General features: G+C 37.5%; 1 protein-coding gene across 3 annotated transcripts in view; it reads left to right on the forward strand.

The window, feature by feature from the left end:
* Positions 1 to 22,660, forward strand: part of LOC149065845 (mitochondrial 10-formyltetrahydrofolate dehydrogenase) — a 121,287-nt gene that overhangs the window by 88,128 nt on the left and 10,499 nt on the right. For all 3 annotated transcript variants that reach the window (XM_089254056.1, XM_089254055.1, XM_089254057.1), the window contains 2 exons: positions 1,682 to 1,781; positions 19,321 to 19,419. In XM_089254056.1, coding sequence (XP_089110182.1) covers positions 1,682 to 1,781; positions 19,321 to 19,419 — 199 coding nt within the window. The remainder of the gene's footprint in view (positions 1 to 1,681; positions 1,782 to 19,320; positions 19,420 to 22,660) is intronic.

Genomic DNA, 22,660 nt, shown 5'->3' on the forward strand with positions numbered 1-22,660 from the left:
GTTGGTGGTTACTCATTTTTACTGTTACAATTTGAAATTTACCGATTGCTGCAAAATAACACCAAGAAATTAGCCGAGGTGTGCTAGCGAACGAAATGCGTCTTAACTTACGTGCACTTATAAAGCCTGTTTCTCTACTGGCTCCGCCTACACACACAGTGTACGCTTACGTATTTGACGTACAAGATTTGCATTTTTGTCTAGAAGCAGTGGTTTTACATTCAGTTCAGTTCTTTTCATGAAATTCGATAAAATATGCAAATTCTCTTAATTTATTTCACCAGTGTAGTAGGTGCATAACAGTATTGAATACTAAGTAGGGATGGAGTTACCCCTGGTAGCTAAATGAACTTTGCAATCAGGTGTGGATCCTGAGTGAGCAATGTGCAGGAGAAGGGGGTTGACTTAGTGGGAGTAATACAAATACAAATACAACGCCACAACAGGCAAATTGCCAACGAGGTGGCTGACTTAAGAACATCATGGATCCCCGAGCCATTTTTTGGAGGCCCTACCTACTACTGCTACACCCCCCCCCCCCCGCGGAACCCCCAACGAATCGGTACATGCGGGAATATGCGTGTACGTGTAGTGAAACCTGACGTGAAGTTTTTTGTTTCTCTGTAATGCTTGTTATGTATAGTGCTGCCATCTGCCACCAGTATTTCTAACTATGAGTGAAGTGTTATGATTGAATGATTTATCGTTGTAGGACTGTTGCTCTCTGTGGCGAGACTTTTTAACGGAGAGATCGGCTCGCATTTGCGCCTTGAAGTTGGGAACCACAGAAAACCAACTTCAGCCGACCACAAAGGTCGGCTAGATCATAAAGGTCATGGTTGATCATGTGTTCCATATTTTATGGGACAGAACCACTATTTTTCTTGCGATCATCGATGCGCTCTGAATCTGGGCATATGTGCAATAATTTCCCATGATCTCAATGAGGGCATTAATGAGCTGCTGGGGCAACAAGCAGGACCACAACTAGGGGAGAGCAGGTGGGTCTCGTGCCCCAGGCACTAGACCCAAGAGGGTGCAAATTTCATTCTGAAACCTGCCCTTCAACATTGCAAGGGGGCGTCAAAATATGTGCTTGCCCTGGGTGACCAAGCATCTAGTTGCTGCACTGGCAACAAGTTCTATGCTCCCAACTGAGCTGTTTTCAGTGCTGAAATGTTCATTGTTGGAGATGAAAGATTTGCTTTGGGGTCTCTGAAAAGCATTCCACATATACTCTATCAATGTGAAATCAGGAGACTGATCATCACTCTATCTGCAAGAAAATGTCCACCCAACAAGAAAACCCTCACAAACTAACTGAAAATTACAACTAGCTGCTGACTGAATCAAAAATAACATTATGTAACTGTCCATTATCATCCGTAAATAGGAACAGTTGCACCTTGAAATTTTGCATCGGTGTAGTTACATAATGCTCTGTATTTTAAAACAAATATGCTGGAGGTTTGAATGTAAACTATTTCCTTGAGTAAAAGTTACTACTTTCGCAAGGCCATGTCATATTTTTTGGGAACAAAATATTTATCAAAGTTTGTTTATTGTAAAAAAAATTGAAAGACTATACAATTTGATGCATCTATCAATTTTATTATGAAGTATGAGTCAAATATTTTTAAAATTTTTTTCATATACAATAAAAAATATTCATTACATTCAGCTGTGCTGTTTCAAACCTGAAAAAAGTGTCTTTGGAACTTGGTGGCAAATCTCCTCTGATTATATTCTCTGATTGTGATTTAGACAAAGCTGTCAGACAGGTAAATTGCTAAATATTTTTTAAACATTTAATGTGAAATGTTGAAACCAGCAATTTTTGTTATTTATCATTGTGCTGTTTTATCTAGGAATTCGAAGTTTTAGCATTGTTTTTATGTAAACTTATCTAGGGGGATTAGAAAAGTTTTCATTTAAATGAGATTTTTGCTATAATGGTATTCATCTGTATATTCCCTGCATTTGCTAGCAAGCCATTGAACACTGAAGACACCAACTTCTTGGTCCTTTCCTGGTACCATCAATTGGGGGTGACTTTGCCCAGTTTTGAAAAAAAAGAAGTTTTCTGGAAGTTTTTAAAACTTACCTAGCTGATCATTTGTGGTACACTGCAGTCATCAAGACATTTACTTTACATGTAAAATGAGACGAGCTGAGACTTAAGGGCATTTTGTGATAAGTGATATTGCCAATAAGCCGGTTTTTTGATGAGATTCAGTATCAAGAAAAATTTGAAGACACCTAACTTTTATTTGTGCAGCCTTTTTGACAACCAGGTGAGTCACATTAGTTAATATTATTAGTAGAAGTAATGAAGACTGTAGAGCGATTGGAGTTTTGGTTTTGCACCTTATCAGATGATTTTTATTTTAGTGGGCAATGCCATCCTGGGTTCCATAGGAAATTTGGGGTCACTGACCACTTTCTAATTGTCATTTTGTCTCAGAGTACCTATTTAAAAGGTATAAATGGATGAAATCTTAATGTAAATAAGGAATTTTTAAAATTATTTAACAGCTTGAAAAAAAGCAGAAGCTTATTTTAAACACAAGATTCACTCTTATAAGAACCAATATACACAGAAAATAGCTTGACTTTATTCATGATTTGTTCCAGGGTGGACTCATAAAATTTTTGTGGGAATTATTCAACCTGTAATTTTTACTGCTTTAACTTGTTTTCCTTTTGATTCCAGATTTTTTTCCAACTCTTTAAATATTAGACTCAATGATGTTCTAAAGACAATATGTGCTTGGAGCTTTTAACTATGTTAAGTTATTTTAAACGAATTTCTCTGATTATAATGATGTAAGAAAGCTTATATCCTTATTAAAGTTTATAATAACAAATGAATTTTTAATGCATATAATTTACCTAATTTCTCAACTTTCACGTGTACAGGGTACTCCAACTTGATTTTTAAAAAAAATCATACATTTAAATCACAAAATTTGAATTTACTTTTTCCTTTATTTAACTTGAACTACGTTCAAGTTGTAACCTAGTATGGTATGCATGTTATTGAAATGGGGAAAAGTTCTCGATTAAAAGAAATATAGAAAAGACCTACTAAATATATACTTGAGAACCTATATACATGGTGTCCATAATTAAAAGACCCTATTTTAAAATAGTCTGCAGGCAAAACTAGTCATCAGAAAATTGTGAAATTTTGTGGAAGACTTCATGAAGTGATGGGAATTTGTTTCGGGGGGAGGGAGATTAGTTGCCCATGTCACCACCAGAGTGCGTTTTACTAAGACATGGCACATTTGGGCAAACGTTTACAATTTTAGCAATTGTTAAACACCTTTACAATTGTTACTGCAACAAAATGTGTTCCACATGATGGCCATCATTTTCAGATATCATGTAAAATCACAAGATGGCATGTTCTGCAACTGACCAAAGTGTGTGCAAGGAAGTGTTTTAAGGTCAGGTAAAGTTCTTGGATTGTTATGACTTACCAGATGTTTCAAATGCCCCTAAAGCCAAAAATTACATGGATTAAAGTCCGGGGATTGAGGAGGCCATCGATTAGGGAAGTGCCGGCTGATGACACGTTCTTCTGTAAAATGTATTTTAAGAACATACTTAACACAAACTCTGAAATGTGTGGAAGAGCTCCATTTTGCATAAAGATTGTATCTGCAAGGCAGTGGCGTGCTTGCAGAGCCGGACAATTTTGTTCCGTAAAAGCAATACATATCACTTCGTGGTAATCGAACATGTCACTGTAGAACGTAACTTCTCGTAGAAATAGAGACCCAGAATAAATGCAGTAAATCCACACCATACCATCACTTTTGGTGAATGCAGCATAACCTCTAAGATATTGTGCAGATTTTCTGGTTCCCAAATTCGGCAGTTGTGAGTATTGACTGCACCATCCAAGTAAAAATGAGCTTAATCTGTCCAGATGATATTCCAAAGCCATTCTGAATCTACCTCAATATGAGCTAGAAACTGCAGTGAGAACCAGAGTCGAGCTTCATAATCATGTGGATGCAACCGTTGCACAAGTGAAAGTTTATACGGATAATATCGGGGGATATTCCGCATGATCTTATGGACAGTTGAACGTGGCCTATCCAACACCTGTACGTCACGCCTGACACTATTCTTGCTACCACAAGAATTCAAATCTCTATCCTCTTCCACCTGAAGCAAAACCTCCCTACATCTATAGAAACAGGTTTTCTTCCTCTTCCAGGACGAACAGCCAACGATCCTGTGGTTTAAAATTGTGTTCTCGTACTCTGAAGGTTTTTACAATTCATTGGACCTTTTCGAATCCTTTTTCAAGTCTGATATTTCCATAGAGCAGTTACTGTGGAATTGCTGTTAAGGTAAAATAATTTGACCAAGAAATGTGATCTCATAAACTTATCATCATTGTGAGCAGCAAACACATTGAGAAACAAGATCTCTGCAAATGTTTTTAGATTTTATAACAGCTGCTGCATGACATCACATAAATTTACATGTTTACTACAGGTATTCAAAATGGAACGCCCTCTGATGGCGTCATGTGCAACTAATTTTTTTTCCCTGAAACAAATTCCCATCACTTCATGAAGTGCTCCACAAAATTTCACAACTTTCTGATGACTGGTTCGCCTGTAGGTTACTTTAAAATATGATCTTTTAATTATGGACACCCTGTATGTGTGTGTGTGTGTGTGTATGTATATAATCAGGGGTTATATATATACCTAAGACCAGACAAACCGACCCACAGGATGAGGACGTGCCCCATAGTTCAGCGGAGCTTGAGGTCAAAATGCCTACTATCCAGTATGACCCAAGCATGGGCATGAACATTATTCAATTTTTCACTTTCTATGAAAAGGCAGTTGTAGGGAACAAACTAAGAAGAGAGGTCCTGCCACAGTATCTCAAGAACAAAGCCATTACATTCTATGTGAACAGATGCCTTGAGATAAACACTTACACAGAACTAAAGAATTTATTTATTGGAAATTCATGTCCCTCGAAACAGTGTTGTCATTCTGCTGTGATAAGAAGCACACAGAAGCATTTTCCATCCATAATAAAATGTAGAAATCTACTTCAACTTAATCAAACTATATAAAAATTAATCCATAGTTCTTATCAGCCATCAATGGTCGTATCATTGCACATGCAGTGGAACTTCGGTTAACGAGTAATTCGCATAACAAGCAAAAATTTTGCACTTTGTTTATTTATTGACACGTTATCACAATGGAGCTGATGGTTCTTCACTTTCGTCCATGCGTACTGTGGCCATTGTGGGTAATATTCTTCGCTACAGTCTCCGGTCAATGTGCCTCACTCAAAAAATTAACACCCATGTATGAACGTGACCATTAATTATACAGCTAGTTGTCACATTGTAGCTAATCGTATGAGCACTTGAAGTTTTTTATAAATTCTGCTTGTCCAAGAGTTGGCCATAGACAAACTGATGGGCCTCCATTGCATGCAACAGCAAAATCTTGTGGAGGTATCTTTTCTGAGGAAGAGAGAAGTAACTCACTTCAAGTAAGATTAGAGAGATGTATAAAATGTGTGTGTGTGTGGGAATCTGTACAAAATTCTGTAGAAAAGAACCAATCAAATAAAGCTGTAGCAGTGTGTGAACAATAAATTTGTCCAAGAAAAATGCTATTTCTCCATTCCCAATAAATCCTAAAAAGGAGGCAAAAGCAAGTGTCATTAGATATGTTTTTTTTCAAAGTCACTCAAAAAGAATAAGTTTTCAGGAAAAATTGAGTCCTTAAGTCGTCTAAAACAATAGTTCTCTCTTTCATCATCTTTAGATTAAATTAATTAGTAAACATTATCATATTGCATGTTTATTTATGGTTTTATTATGTAATATATATTTTATTGTATTATTTATTATATTATTATTGTGTTGTATTATTGAATGAAGTCGTTTTTATTAGTCATTTTTATGTGAATGAATAATTGTGGAACAAATTATGCGAGTTTGCATTATTTCCTATGGGGAAGTTTGATTCAAACAACAAGCAATTTGGATAACAAGCTTATTGGCGGAACAAATTAAGCTTGTTAACTGAAGTTTCACTGTGTATTAATATTGTATATATATAATCCCTAGATACAGTGTAGAAAGGTAGCTGTTCTACCTCTAGATAGCAATGTATGTATATTTATATAGCAATATATAGGGTGGTAACTATCAACTGCTCAGTGATTACACACGCAATTCTTTGTAAAAAACTAACATGGCAAAGTTTTTGTTTTCTATTGTTTTGATTAACCCATGATTAATGAATTATAACTCTTTAAAAATTGACGAAGCCATTTCAAAATCCTGCCAAATTCACCGATCGTACAACTTGCCGCTTTTGAAACTGGATTGCATTTGTATAACCCTAATGATAAATCGAGAAAAAGCAAACCAGTTTTTTCCCTCTCTTGTGTATGTGTGCCTTTTTCAAATTTTTACGAAATCGTTTATACATAAAAATAAAATTTTTTTTGCTTTGATCAAAGTTGCACTATGTGTTTGATCATTTGATTTGTCTCGTTTAAATGAATAAAATATCAGTAACAGTTTTGAGATGAGATTTTTTTTCAAGTTTCAACTTCAAAGTTTCAGAAGGTTTACATATTGCATCCATGCAGTGCAGTCTTAACACATGGACCCACCTGGGGCCCAAGAGAAGAGGAGCCTCACAAAAATGAAATACTAGTTGAAATTTTTGAGGAGCATACATGTAAATTTGCCTGGTAGGGCCCCAGAAAAGCCCAGAGACCGTGGTGCTTGTAAGATGGCCCTCCATATGAATGGGGCTGATAGTCCCGGGCCCCGGAACAATTATAATTTTTTCATGCTATAAATTCACTATACAAGGGCCCATGAAAAGTGACTTGGATCCCCATCAAAGATCCCGGTCTAGGGGTCCTGCCCTAAATGTGGGGGGCCATGGTTGCTTTCGGCTTTTGATTTTAATTCTGCAACTCAATTAACTTGATTAACACAATAAGCTTGTTGAATGAAATCGATAACAGCTACAAACTGTCACGATGAAATCTGACAAATACAGTTTAAAAGTTTTATGACCTCTCATTTATGTTATGAGGGTGTATGAAACAATAAACCATATCTAGAGAACAAACAGTAAAAAAATGGCTTTTGCCCCTATAAATACGCTCCCGAATGAAATTTCATCTGAAAAAATCACCAAATTCTGCTTGAATCCTGCAGGCTGGAATAAATTTCAAACTCGTCAAAATCTTTTTTCTATAAAAAGGTAAAGTAAATTTATTAACATTTCATTATGGTAAAAATGAACTGCAGTCACATGGAAATTAAAAATCTTTGTTGCAACATGCAAAAATTGGTATGAAAATGTGACTGGATGAATAATCAATAGAAAAAATCTGAAACTGTTAATTATTTTGAATGTGGATTCATAAAACAGTTCATTTGATTTAAAGTTTCTATTTGAATCAGTGTTATTAATGTACTGTTCTCACCAGTCACCCTTCATCAAGTTACTATTTTTACATTTTCATTAAAGCTTTTCAAGCGTAAATCTATTTGTAGATCTTGCAATGCATTACAATGGGGCACTAGGGTTCCCCTGATAAAAAAGCAGCAAAATTAGTTTATAGCCTCAAATTCTATTCCCTAATTGCTGGTTTAAAATAATAGATGTACCAACATCAATACCGTTGAACTTGAAATTTTAATGCAAAAGGTGAAAAAGTCTAGAGTTTTTTACCAAAACTCATTAAATCTGTGAAAAAATAAAAATGTCTAAATTAGTAAGCAACCTCTAATGCAAGTCAGATTCACATCATAATAAATGCATCCATCAGTAGCGCAAGAATGTTTTTCATTTAGTTCATGCTGAATGAATGACCCTCTGGTTGTACAACAAGAAGGGCAGCCCCTCATTAGAGAATACTAGCATTCTACAAGAAAAATGTTAATCCATGAAGTTAATTCAGGCTCAACAACCTTTCATGTTACTTAAACAGATTTTTTGGTAGTCATATTTTATGCTTTTAGTTTGCTTGTTTATTAGTTTATTCATTAATGCTGAATTAAATTTGAGAGATTAAGTAAAAAATATGTATTCTTAATGATTAAGAAGATTTGTTTTAAATAATAAGCAGTCGGTTAATTTTAATAAAAGAAATCTGATTTAAAAAAGAAAAATTAATTTAAATCAATAAAATATCCTTTTTTTCGTAAATCATGATTTTACAAATTAATTGTAATGTTTTGTGGACCATTGGGTTTAAAGAAGAGTCATAATTAAGTCGTGTTTTAAAAATAAAATTTCATTGAATTTTTTCACTTTATTTTTGTTGTCATCATGATTGACTTGACACTCAGTGTTGGTCACATTGTCCTACATCTAATCACAGCTTTTTTATACACAAATCAGGTTTTGGGCAAGGTTACACCATTATGCCGGATGGACTTTGCTCACTGTTTTTATTTTTTCTCAGAAAGGAGTGGTGACCCATTCAAATAAAAACTACATAAATCATATCTACGAACCATGAACCTGTAGTGTGCCGGCGTCCTCAGTTCACATTTCACTCGCCAGATGGCGTCGCCATACTATAGTGTACTTCCATACTCAGTACATATTTTTCCTTTTTATTTACGAAGCGTACAACTTCACGACTGCACTTATTTTTATCAGTTGTTGTCTACACATGCCGGAGATGAGGCACACATTGGTATCTTGGGTCGCGAAAATGATTCTCATGTTGTAATTTATTAAATATGCTTATTGTAATTAAAACTTAAATTTATACTTCTGATTCTCCTGGAGTCATCTATATGTCTTACAACTGGTGACCTTCTCCGCGTGTTCCTACACGCAACAAGTTTCGACATCATACCGAGAGATTGCTATGGTGCCACACCATTGTTGTCTTCACATCAATCCGAATGCATCCGTAAACTGTAAGCTTCAATTTTTCTCTTCATGTCGTAACACTCAAGTTGAACGTTTGAAAGGAAGCCGTGTTTATTCAGCATTATTTTCGTCATATAGTATATCTTCCCTCTCGACTATGCCCCAGACTGACGACCAAAATTTGCCCGCACAGCAGTAAAACCCCCCTCCGTTTTGGAAAGTGAATCCAACTCTGTGGTTCAGCCAAATGGAGGCGAAATTCACACTTGCAAACATTACCACGGACACTACTAAATTCCATCACGTTGTTTTGGTTGTGGAGTCGGACGTTCTCGCATCGGCCAGCTATCTCATTCTTAACCCGCCAACAGTGAACAAATACGAGGCTCTGAAAAAACTACTTTTCGACTTACACTCGCAAAGCGAAACCTCGTGAATTCGCACACTGCTACAAGGACTGGAACTCGGTGATGAACGCCCATTACAACTTCTAACACGCATGCTCGCGTCAGGGGGAAGTAGTGTGGGAGAACCTCTCCTCAAATCCCTGTGGCTCGCCAGGCTGCCAAGTACTACTCAAAGTGTCCTGGCTGCGTTAGGAAGTGACCTCACCCAGCTGGCAGCCATCGCCAACAAAATTTGTGACCTGGCCCCTCCAGCGCAGGTCACTGCTATACAGGTGCCACCACAACAATCAGAACTGGTGAAGCAAGTGGCACAACTAACCAAGCAAGTGAGCGAGCTAATGGCTGTCGTCCATGCATCTCGCAGCTACGACCATAGCCCCCATTTCCGCTGAAGGAGCAAACTATGTGTTTTTACAGCCGGAAAACTAAAACAGTGATCGCTATATCGACAGAATTGTTTTGGCCGACCAGACTTCAAAAACAAAATTTCTTATAGACATGGGTGCTGATATTTCTGTGCTCCCAAAGAACTTTGTACCTCAAGCTGAAACGCCAGCAGACTTGCTTCTATTTGCCGCGAACGGCATGAAAATTCCAACTTTTGGCACTAAAAGACTTACCCTCGACCTGAAACTACGGCGTCCCTTTACATGGACATTCATCGTGGCAGACATACAACAACCTATCGTCGGGATCAACTTCCTATAATACTTCAACCTACTAGTTGATGCCAAGAACTCTCGTCTCATGGATGGTAACACTAACCTTTCTTCCTCTGGCAAACCACCTAGCTCTCAATTGTTGTCAACCATCATCAGTCTTCTTTTGGATGATTCTCAGTTCCATGAAGTTCTCACGAAGTATCAGGAGATAACCAATCTGTCTTAACTATCCGACAATATATCACCACATCGAAACTAAAGGACAACCTGTCTTTTGCAAACCTAGGCACCTGTCACCTGAGTTGCTGAAGATAGCTCGAAAAGAATTTGAATTTCTGATGTCAGCTGGAATAATTTGACCATCAAAATCACCTGGGGCAAGTCCTCTGCATATGGTTCGCAAAGCTAACGGAGAATGGTGTCCATGTGGAGACTACCGTCGCTTGAATTCTGTTACTGTGCCCGACCGTTATCCAGTGCCACATCTGCACGCAAACATTCCATGGCAAGACGATCTTCTCAACTCTAGATCTCAGCCGCATCATCAAATCCCAGTGAATCCAGAAGACGTCCCAAAAACAGCAGTCACTACCCTTTTTGGGCTGTTTGAATACACTTGCATGCCGTTTGGCCTCCGCAATGCTGGCCAAAGCTTCCAACGATTCATGCACCAAATCCTTTTTTGACTCGACTTCTGTGTCCCATACTTTGACGATCTCCTGATGGCATCAACCAGTGAAGAAGAACGCGTTCAACATCTACACCAAGTCTTCTCTCGATTGAAACACCATGGTCTTCAACTCAACCTATCAAAATGTGTACTCGGAAGAAGTGAAGTTCCTAGAATGCCTTATTACTTCGACCAGAGTGAAACCCCTTCCAGAGAAGGTCCAGGTTATTAGAGAGTTCCCAAAACCCAAGACAGTCAACGAACTCAGACATTTCCTGGCAATGATCAACTTCTACAGACGTTTCCTCTCGCAAGCTGCACACACTCAAGCACCACTACACTAATTCCTCAAAGATTCCAAGAAGAACGACAAACGACCTATTCCTTGGACAGACTCTGCTGTCGCCGCATTCGAGAAGTCGAAATCAGATTTGGCCAATGCTGCCACACTAACATATCACTCTCCCGATCATAAGCTGTCAGTTACAGTCGATGCATTTAACATTGCTATAGGCGCTGTTCTTCAGTCACACACAAATTCTGGTTTACCTTGGCCTTCTTTTCTCGCAAACTGAAGCTTGCAGAATGTAACTACTCTACCTATGACAGAGAGCTCCTGGGTATATATTCAGCGGTTCAACATTTTCGCCACTACCTGGAAAGCACCAACTTCATAATCTTCACAGACCACCGTCCCCTGGTGTATGCCTTTCAGAAGAATTCAAATTCCTGCTCTCCTCGCCAACTTCAGCATCTGGACTACATTGGCAAGTTCAGTACTGCCAATGTAGTCATCCGACACATTTCCGGCTCTAGCAATGTAGTCGCTGACACTGTCCCACATCAATGAAATTAATCTCCAATGCCCGAACCTCACAGAACTTGCTACAGCTCAGGCAGAAGATGAAGAGCTTCGAAACCTGATGAAGAAGACAGACTCCCAGCTGCACTGGAAATGACTCGAACTGTCACCCTCTACTCATGTTATCTGCAACACTAGCACTGGAAGTGTTCGCACATGTGTGCCACATAATCTGCGCCATCAAGTCTTCACATTCCGTCACAACCTGTCTCATCCTGGTATACGTGCTTCAAAACGACTAATCCAGGAATGTTTCATCTGGCTTTCTATGCTGAAAGATGTTGCAGAATGGGCAAGGTCATGTGTCCAATGCCAAAAATTTAAAGTGAACAAACACACTCGCAGTTAACCACTGATGTTTAACCTGCCCTCTGCAAGATTCGATCATGTGCACATAGATCTAGTAGGTCCACTTCCACCATCAGACGGTTACAGATATCTTTTAACATGTGTTGACAGATACACCAGAGAGATGGCCAGAAGCATACCCTATTCAAGATATATCTGCCGATACAGTTGCTCGAACATTCGTCTCAGGATGGGTCTCAAGATTTGGCATCCCGTCTAATATTACCACAAACCAGGGCAGGCAGTTCGAGTCCAACCTCTTCAGGGCACTTACAGCTCTCCTTGGTGCCCGACACATTAGAACAACTCCATACCATCCAGCATCCAACGGTTTAGTGGAACGGTTTCACTGTTCACTAAAAAAGTCTTTAATGTGCCACTCCAACGAGTATTGGACCGAAACACTACCAATCGTGTTACTAGGTCTCCGCTCTGCCTACAAAACTGATCTTCGCAGTACTTGTGCTGACCTAGTGTATGGCACCACCCTTAGGCTACCAGGTCAACTGTTGTGCCCGTCGACACCGTGCCAAGCTGAAGATCCAGCTGCTTTGTTGAACAACTGCGCCACACTATGGCCAAGTTGCAGCCAGTACCAACTTCAACTCACTCTACAGGTTCTACTACATGTTTCAAACTGACCAGCACTGTCAACCTACACGAATGTCTTCCTCAGAGTTGACTGTGTCAAACCTCCACTGACTCCACCTTATGATGACCTGTATCCAGTTTTGTCTCGGACTGACAAACTAATCACTCTGGATGTAAATGGCAAGAGATCAACTGTCAGTCTGGACAGAGTTAAACCATGTTTCTTGGACATTTTTCAGAAACCAACTCCGACCAAAACCAACCATTAACCCTAGTGGCGTCAAATCTTCCGAACATGACTGTGAAGAACAAAAAGGACTGCGATGAAAAAAAACCCGGTGTCACGACTCGTTCAGGACGAACTGTCAGATTCAACTTTAAATATCGTGATTGTGTCTAAACATTGTAATCACCCTAATTTCTCTGTACCTCCAGTACACATTGGGGGGGGGGGAGTACCTGTGGTGTGCCGGCGTCCTGAGTTCATATTTTGCTCGCCAGGTGGCGTCGCCATACCATAGTGTACTTCCATACTCAGTACATATTTTTCCTTTTTTTGTACGAAGTGTACAACTCCACGACGGCACTTATTTTTATCAGTTGTTGTCTACACACGCCGGAGACGATTCTCATGTTGTAATTTATTAAATATGCTTAATATAATTAAAACTTAAATTTATACTTCTGATTCTCCTGGAGTCTTACAAACCAAACAAAAATTTTTTTCAACTTTCAATCAATGGGTTGAATGAAATTTTTTAATTTCAATTTTAAAACTGGGTAAAGTCACCCCAGTTGATCAGAGATGCCAATGACGCACTATAATACTTCAAATACCCGGAATTTCAGAAAAAGGATGCATAAAAATTTGGTTCGCACGTCTCGGTGGATGTGTTCTTTCCTAGTTCCAAGTAGTGCTGTCATAATGCATGAGCCCATCCAGGCATCTCAAGAGAAGAGGGACCTCACAAAAATGAGAGTAAACATATTAACTTGCCTGGTAGGGCATCAGAAAAATCACTTGGCCCAGGGGCCCATGATGCTCTTAACCCTTCGATGGGCAGAGCCGTATATATCCGCTCAAAAATGTTGTGGCGAATCTGGGCAGCGCTGTATATATCCGGCCGACCTGATCAGTTGCCTTCCCCTACTTTCTTTGTGTAAATCTGTCGCTCCTGCAGTTGACGAGCTCCTCCTCCAGTATTCAGAAGAGATCATGCCATTGTAGGACGCTCTATACAGCTACACAATACACAGAAAGCACACGGTAACAATGCTATTATTCCTTGCATTGTAACTGCTATCTTGAGGAGCAAATGTGCAAAGTGTTGTAGGGAAAGAGAATTCTTGAAGATGTTTCTGTGGTCTGAAGTATTTTTTTTCAGTCCAAAAATAGAGTATCACTTTTTTTTCCTTTCACTCAGTTATTTCTTCTATATTTGATTTTCTTTTGATTTTTGAAACTTTCAGGTGATGATTAGTTTAGAAATGGATATGATACAGAATTTATGTTTCAAAATAACTATGAACCTTAAACTAACACCCCTTGAGCTGAACTTTTTTTTGTAGCAAAGAAAGGACCCCCCACTCTTTCACCCTCTCATCATAAACTGACTTATTTACCGCTAAACTATGCTAAATAAAATTGTCCGTGGTCAACTTTGATATTGTAACTAAGCCATCCATCCTATATCTCTAACAGAATATGAACCGTCCCCAAAAATTAAATCCTATTTCTGCATCTTCTGACTGTTTTAAATATAGTTTGTTTTTCCTCACATCTATAGTCGAATGGAAAAACTCTCTCCCCTCAACTATCATTGATCACAGTCTGTCACAATCACACACATTCTTTTGTACTGGTCTCGACAAACAATATTGTATGAGTAAATGTAAGGAATTTCGCAATTTCACCATTTCTATATTTTTTCAACTACAATCTCTCGTTATTATCTATGCATATCATTTCCTCAATAACCTCACAGTCTATAAATCGAGTTTATTAGACTGCTGATGTATTCCAAAAACATAGAAATTTTAGTATCCATTACACATCTTTCACGTTCTTTGCGAACATCGAACTTGAATATTACCATAGTTATTTTAAACTTCTGGAACTTTAGGTCCTACATTGCAGCCAGTTCTGTGAAGTTTTTGAAGTGACACTTTCCCAAGCCTGCACAATCTTCCAATCCTAATTTATCACATTCCTGAGTTAACGCAAAAGGGAAGGTCTAACCACCCCCGTGAGCCAATATAATAGTGTTATTTTGCAGGAAAAAACTTAACTCCCTCCCCAAGGAAATATTAAATTTTGAAACGCCCCTCTCTCCCTCAAAGGAAATCCTGCCTACGCCTATGATGACATTCACCTCTTTGACGTAGTCTTGTCTGTTCTTTGTGTGATTGATAAATGTCAATGTTGTGTTCAGAAAAGTGATCTTGTAGCGAGACTGCGTGGATCACAGAATACCCACTTACATGGGTTGCATATACGATGCAGTTCATTGGAAAATTCTGTCGCTCTCAAAATAATAACATTTTGAAAGTACGATGAAACTTTTATGAAACGGCCGTTCGGTATTCCGAAAAAAAAGAGACCGTTTGTGAAGTTGATCACCGAACAGAAGTTGGACGATGGTAGAAAGAAGAATAAGGTGGAAAGCGTGTGGTGTGTCAAAATTTTGGATTTCATTGTCACAAAAGAAAAAATCTCATGCTCAATATATTTTACAATGCCCAAGAAACAGGTGCATCTACTTTAGGCAGAGCATTGAATACCAGATTATCTGATCAATTCTTGAATCTGTATTATCAGAGATCTGTTCTTTCCTCGTAGTGAGTGCTACACTCAATGAAAAATAAAAGACTTGTGTTCGTTCTTTCCTTGCATTATTTTATTCTCTCACTGTTTTTATACTGTATGTCTACGTGCTAAAAAGTAAAGAAAGCTCCCACAAAGCAAAAACTTTCACGTCCTGTTTCTATTCAGTAAAGATCATTGGTGATCTGTCGTATTTATCCTGTGCCATGGGCGAAAATTTTTTAACTGTCTTATCAGCTAGGATAAATTGTATAGCATTAGTCTTTGTCATCTTATTTACAATTTTTTTTTAACCTGATACTGTCACACCTGAATAGGAAATTCGATTGAGCTGGGAAGGTATTTATACTGACGTGTGAAGATTATAAGGTTATACAAAGAAAACTATATAAGGTGTTAATGCATTCAAATAAAACGAAGAAAAACTTGTTTTTTTTTTTTCTTCAACTCTTACGGCCTAAGTTTGAAAGAAAAAACAGCTTGACAAATGTGACGGGACTACGGATCAGTCTGGATTAGAGAGTTAACTCAATTTTTTTGGAAGAGACTCTGTGAACACTCCCTCTTTTCAATCCCACCAGTGTCTCTTTTTACACCCTCCCCAAAGGTAGGTTTTGCGGACGCCCATGGAAGAAAGCAAGCAGTTAATTCAAAATAAATTGGTTGTATTGACCAGAGCTGATAATAACTGAACGAGGCAGAACAAAATTCTAGGAAGAAGAAGAATTTCAAGAAAAAAACAAGAGAATTTCTCATTTGGTGCCCGTGAAGTTATCTGTATCCGCCCATTAGTATAAGCCTCTTATCGTCGTGGCTTGTTATAGCCAACACCAGAGGTAAACACAAATAAGCATTTGGTTGTTTCAAACAATGCTTGTCTCGTGATCTCACACATTCCTACTTTCCCACCTATTTCCTTTCTCCTCGCTCTTCTTTTCTACTTTTTGAGCCATGTGTGTTTCACAATGGTTTTTGATGATTCAGTATAACATTCATACTATTTGACAAGTGAGTAAAAGCAAACCCCCATAAGTACAATTATACTGGCTCTATTGAGTGAAGATAAATTCGATGAGAGAAGTTAATATCAAGTTCGGAGAACGATTGTTCGTTTTCATCAGTTTCATCCGAATCTTAGGATGAACTCCAGAGTGTAAGAGACTAGTGCAGTCGTTTTGTAATGCAAATTCCACCACCACCTTGAGTATGCCATTTTAGTGGGAACGCAGGCATATAGGTCCAACTATACAACGTTTCAAATTCATTCAACTAGTTAAATCTTTTTTTTTTTTTATGAACCAGTTATTGAAAACATTGTAACGTAGATCAATGACTTTGCTACAGAATATATTGAACAAAATAATGTGGCACCAAAATCAAAGCGTGTTGGTCCGACACGAACAATCCACAAAAAAATTCCAAGTTTCCAAGTGCTATATTCACAGAGATATTCAAATTTGAAAAATGGAGGCAATTTGGGAAAGAACAGAGTTAAAAGCGTGTAAAACTGTTTTCCTGCATTTAACGATGTTCTTTTCCCAAATCTCCTCCGTTTTTCAAATTCGAATACCTCTGTAAATATAGCATTTAGAAACCATGGAATTTTTTTGTTGGCATCGGGAGAGACAGGGCAACAACTTTCTAATTGAAAGCACGGAGGATGGTATAAAAATTTAAGTTTTTTTATTTTGCTACACGCTGTATTTTCAATCTCAAAACTAGTACAGGGGAATTTTCGAACGCCTGCTGAGCGTTTTTTAAATTGAAATCATACCTCTACGACGGATGGTTGATGAGATAAGGGCAGAGCTAGTACTTACAGACAGGACCGTAACTAGGATTTTAGCTGCCCGGAGCCAACATTATTTTGCCATCGTCACAACTTTAAAATTTGATATACTTTTTTTAAAGGTGTTCTTTGTTATCACCTAAAACTGCCTCCCCCTAAATTTTGCCGCCCGGGCAGTTCACCCCCGCACCCCTCTAGTTCCGGCCCTGCTTACAGGACACCTAGTATAAAGAGTTGATGAAAACTAACTTGCATATTGAAAATAATTGGGGCAGCTTAAGACAAGCATTTCACGAAACTTTGTCGAAGACAAAATTATCCACGAAAAAATTATTTCATTTGTATGGTAACTAATCAACTGCTAATTATTAATATTTTTTTTAAACTTCAGTAAAATGTTTTGAAATATAGCGTACATATATGAATATTCGTATCATCGCATACTGAATACCAACAGATAAATTAATAGACTGACATTTATCCAGTAAACATTGAATGTCCACAATGTGTGTCACACAATAGAAATTGATTTTATATTGAGTATTCACGAAACTTTCGATTCAATCACCGTAAATTCCGGTAAGGATGTATAAGCCACATCTAGAAAGGAAAAAAGAACAGTTTTCGTGGAAAAATATTGTCGTCGAAGCCTCAAGTAAGACGCACATAATTTTCGTCAAAGAATTAAAAAAAAAAGATTAAAATTCTTCGTACGTTTCCACTTACGTTCTGTGATTTCTTTATTAATTTTTTTTACCATTACTTCATTAAAAAAATAAATTAGTAAACATTAAACGTTTTTGAGAAGTGAAAATTTATAGAATTTATTGGAATTCTCAAAGTTTTCATTATTTTCAATCGAATACTCTGTTGTGAATGAAAAAACGTTGACGCTCGAGATTTTCATGTAATAATAATTATTTATGAATATCTTTCAATTAAAATAATCATCTTTTTGCATGAATCCAAAAAATAGAAAGAAATTGATGAAAATGAAAATTTCTCATTTTTCTCCAAAAATCAGGGAAAAATGATTTCCTAGGTTTCATAAACATTTAAACACTTAGTGAGGCCATTGTGGCAAACCCACAATAGGTCTGTTCATGTTGTTGAGGTATTATTGCGATGGGAGGATCCCCAATCACCCAAAATCCGGCTGCCTGTTGGTGAGAATGGGGGAAAGCATTGTCTTTCCTGAACAGGCTCTGCCCATTTTCAAAGGATTTATCTGAATATGCATAACTGTCGAAGGGTTAAGATGGCCCTGGCTCCAAGAAGAAAAAAGTAGAGAAACCCCCAACTTCCCCCCCCCCTTTCTACCATCTATCATGATTGCACCACCCTGAAAAAGTTGTTTCATGACTTTGAAGTACAAATGAAGTACTGTATGTATTGATATACATGCGAGTTGTTGAAGAATAAAGATGGTAGATATCTGGTTGAGAGGCCACATACTGAATTTGAAAATTTTCGAGTTTCTGTTCCCCCCTGTGGGTTTTCTCCCCTCCAGTTACATACTGGAAATTACGGTACTTTTGGGACTGTCTACAGACATTCACAGACAACATCTATGTGGCGTAAATTTCCTTGTTCCTACAAGATTATGAATGATCATGATAGACAGTAGAAAGAGGGGAAAAAAAGAAAAGTTTTTTAGGAGGTGTTTTCTCTGTACTTTATTTCTTGGAAATAGGGATGGGTCCCATAGCACATGTGAACCGAATTTTTATGCGTTTTTGTCTGAAATTTTGGGTATTTCACGTGCTATAGCACGTCAGTGCCACCTCTGATTCTTGATAATGTTACTTAAAGTATGCATTGGTGCACTCAGGAGCATCACAGTGAACTGGCAATATTGATGTAACTACTCACTGCTTTGAAGTAGTTCTTTTTAAAACCATTGTGTCATTTTACAGTAGCAGAAGAAAACATAAAGATCAAATTATCTGAACATAGTTTGTAAAAAAAAGAACTTAAAATGCAGAGAAAAGACAAGGTTCAAATCAACCAATCCAGTTTATAATTGGAATGTAAACATCTGAAAATTACTCAAATCTCCCAGCACACTAGTTTCTTTTGCTGTTTTCCAGCATGCTGGTTAATGCCAGGGAATATGACGTATGAGTTTTTCATGAAATCTTTTACTTTGTGACAAAAGTTAAAAAAAGAAGACATGTTATTGAGAGCATTTTTGTATATTTTATTTTATTATCATATTTGTGAAAAGTGATAACGCATTTATAATTTTAAAGGGTATGAATGGTGTCTTCTTCAACAAAGGAGAGAATTGTATTGCAGCAGGCAGACTTTTTGTTGAGGAATCCATATATGATGTTTTCATCGAAAAAACGGTGAGTACAAATAACATGAAATTTTTTTAAAAATTTATCACTAGAACAATAGGAATTTCAAACTACCTTAAATGACGGAAGGTGTTATTTTGACCACAAAAGGAAAAAATCAACATAAATTATTTTTCTTCACCAAAACTTCAAACAATATCTATTCAATCTCTGACTTATTTTTGTAATAAACCCTTGTTCATGTACTAAACTTTTAGAAATTTGGATAAAAGGGCTCTTGCTATGACAAAGACTGATCCTATAATTTGTTACTTTTGACTGTTTTATTTTTTAAGCTCTTGTAATTAGTATCTCCATTTTCACCCGACAGTCCACTGACAAGGTTTAGAAATATGGTACGTTTGAGAAGAGATTGCATTTGCGGGGAAAAATTATGAATAGCCACCACATCCTGAGCAATGCATAACACATATGTAAGACTGGGATTACACTATAAACGTTCTTTTATAAAACTTGAAAAATGCAACCAATAAGCATTTTGGTTACATTCAAGTTAATATATCCAAAAAGCACATTGGTTTTTTCTTAAAAGAGATCTTTTATCAAACTTTGATAGTGTAATCCCGGCCTAAGACAGCTTTTTGATGCTGATCACATTGTGCACTGGAATGAATTCATTTTGTCAAAAGCATCAACAACACTAATTAGCAGAGTAATAAAATTTCATAATTTCTAGCAGAAATTTCCTTTTCAGAAATTTCAATTTTGTGTGTGCATGGTACTTAAGACCTAGATTTTTTCTTTGCTTACCAACAGTAAAATTAGTTTTTTGCTCAGTGGAAAGCATGATATGTGATAAAATAATGGTTTCCCCAGCAGCAGGAATTAATATCATTCAGCAGGACTTCTAGTCTTTAGGGGAGTCCAGGGGCCCCCTATGTACAGTTTATAGTGTGAAGAAACAAAAAATGATAAGAATCATCTCGGATTCTTGTTCATGAGTACATTTGTGAAGAATGAAGATTCTTTTCACCATGCAACATTGTACCAGCAAATGCAATGCAGTAAAAGCACAAATGTCTATAAAAATGCATAATGAATTGAATAACGTACAACCACAAGCTTCTTCAAATGTATACCTTTGAATGGTACAAAATGGGCACTGGAGAAAAACGAACACCATGGTAGAACATCTGTTCTCTCAATATTAATGTTTTCATAAGAAGTTTGTCAATTTCAGCATGTTTTTGCAATCATAAACATGTTAGATATCTTTCAGATATAACATCAGTTAAATATCTCTATAGCGGTTTATATCACCACTAGCATCATTCTAGGTAGAACTTCATTTTATCACTAAACTGAGAAGCTTAGTAACATTTATATTTTAAGAATTTAAAAGCCTTAATAAGGGGAGAAAATTCGTGAAATATCAACAACCTAAGATAAACCTTTTGGGTGTAAGTGTAAGTCAAAGTAGCTTTGTGGTCAAAATGACCGTTCGGACATTGTACTATAATTCGTGTATTCCACAAAACACCATTGCTTGATAAAGACCTAGATCATGCAACAACCCAGGTTCCAGGGATCCAAGCAAGTTAGGATAGAATGAATATGATGAAGTTTCAAAAATTTTATTTTTTGTCTCCTGCGATTCATGTGAGAATGGCACCTGTGTGTTAACTTTTTTTTTTCCTTGAATAAAACATGTTAGAATATTATGTTAATGGACAAACAATTTATTTATTTATTTCTGCTTTTGGGGTATCTGGCAACATATTATTAGTCAAGTATTTAGTTTCAGAGTTTTGGCAACAGTAAAGAAAACATAGCTGCTCAATTCTGAACAGCAACAGATGTCTCTCACTTTAAGTGTTTAAATCTCTATTAAATATGTGTCTGTCTTGAATTGAATATCCTGGTTATAATTACTTACACTCACATACATCATTAGTAATAAGCATATATCAGCAGATCCAAAATAATAAGACATGTTAATGTATTTCATGCTGAATTTTTATTTCAAAGAGTGATTAAAATTGCAAGAGTGGGATGATTTTTCAGCCCAATATGTGAAGGAAAGACTTTTCTCTGGATATCATGCTGAGGTGAACTCAGAAAGAAAAGTCTACTGGTCTCCGCTGAGAATTGCATATAGTCCTCTTGCAAACTGGGCAAGCATGCTATCCATGTACATCATTGGAGACATGACAATTCCTTCTTTATGCACGGTAGTATGATGTGCTGAAGTTGAAACGTAGTATTCACAAATAGTATTTGTCATAATACTAAGAAAAAAAGTCTTTCTTTCAGTGATTAAAATTGTTACACATTTTTCAACTTTTCAAACAAGTTATAAAAAAACTTTGAAAATGAAACATTCAAAAAATATTTAAAATAATTTTGTTAAAATTTAGAAACCTATACCAGCACCTTTATTTTATGTGATGATTCTATAAATCATGTTGCAAAGTCTGTGAATGTGAAATACCACAAAATTATTCCATTTCATTTACTATATTTCACAAGAAGGATTGTCAGGTAACATGTGGATTTTATCTACACTGAAGAGCCAAGAAAACTGGTCACCTGCCTAATATCGTGTAGGGCCCCCGCGAGCCCGCAGAAGTGCTGCAACACGATGTGGCATGGACTCGACTAATGTCTGAAGTAGTGCTGAAGGTAATTGACACCATGAATTCTGCAGGGCTGTCCATAAATCCGCAGGAGTAAGAGGGGGTGGAGATCTCTTCTGAACAGCACGTTGCAAGGCATCCCAGATATGTTCAATAATGTTCATGTCTGGGGATTTTGGTGGTCAGCGGAAGTGTCTAAAGTCAGAAGAGTGTTCTTGGAGCCACTTTGTAGCAATTCTGGACGTGTGGGGGTGTCGCATTGTCCTGCTGAAATTGTCCAAGTCCGTCGGAATGCACAATGGACATAAATGGGTGTAGGTGATCAGACAGGATGCTTACGTACCTGTCAGAGTCGTATCTAGACGTATCAGGGGTCTCATATCACGCCAACTGCACACGCCCCATACCATTACAGAGCCTCCACCAGCTTGAACAGTCCCCTGTTGACATGTAGGGTCCATGGATTCATGAGGTTGCCTCCATACCCGCACACGTCCATCAGCTCGAAGCAATTGGAACCGAGACTCGTCATACCAGGCAACGTGTTTCCAGTCCTCAACAGTCCAATGTCGGTGTTGTCGGGCCCAGGCGAGGCGTAAAGCTTTGTGTCGTGCAGTCATCAAGCCCATATCGATGATGTTTCGTTGAATGGT

Source organism: Pholcus phalangioides, unplaced genomic scaffold, assembly GCF_987345545.1.
Source record: "Pholcus phalangioides strain wild (caught in Gottingen) unplaced genomic scaffold, Ppha-v1.0 ptg000039l_1, whole genome shotgun sequence".
NCBI classification, from domain to species: domain Eukaryota; kingdom Metazoa; phylum Arthropoda; class Arachnida; order Araneae; family Pholcidae; genus Pholcus; species Pholcus phalangioides.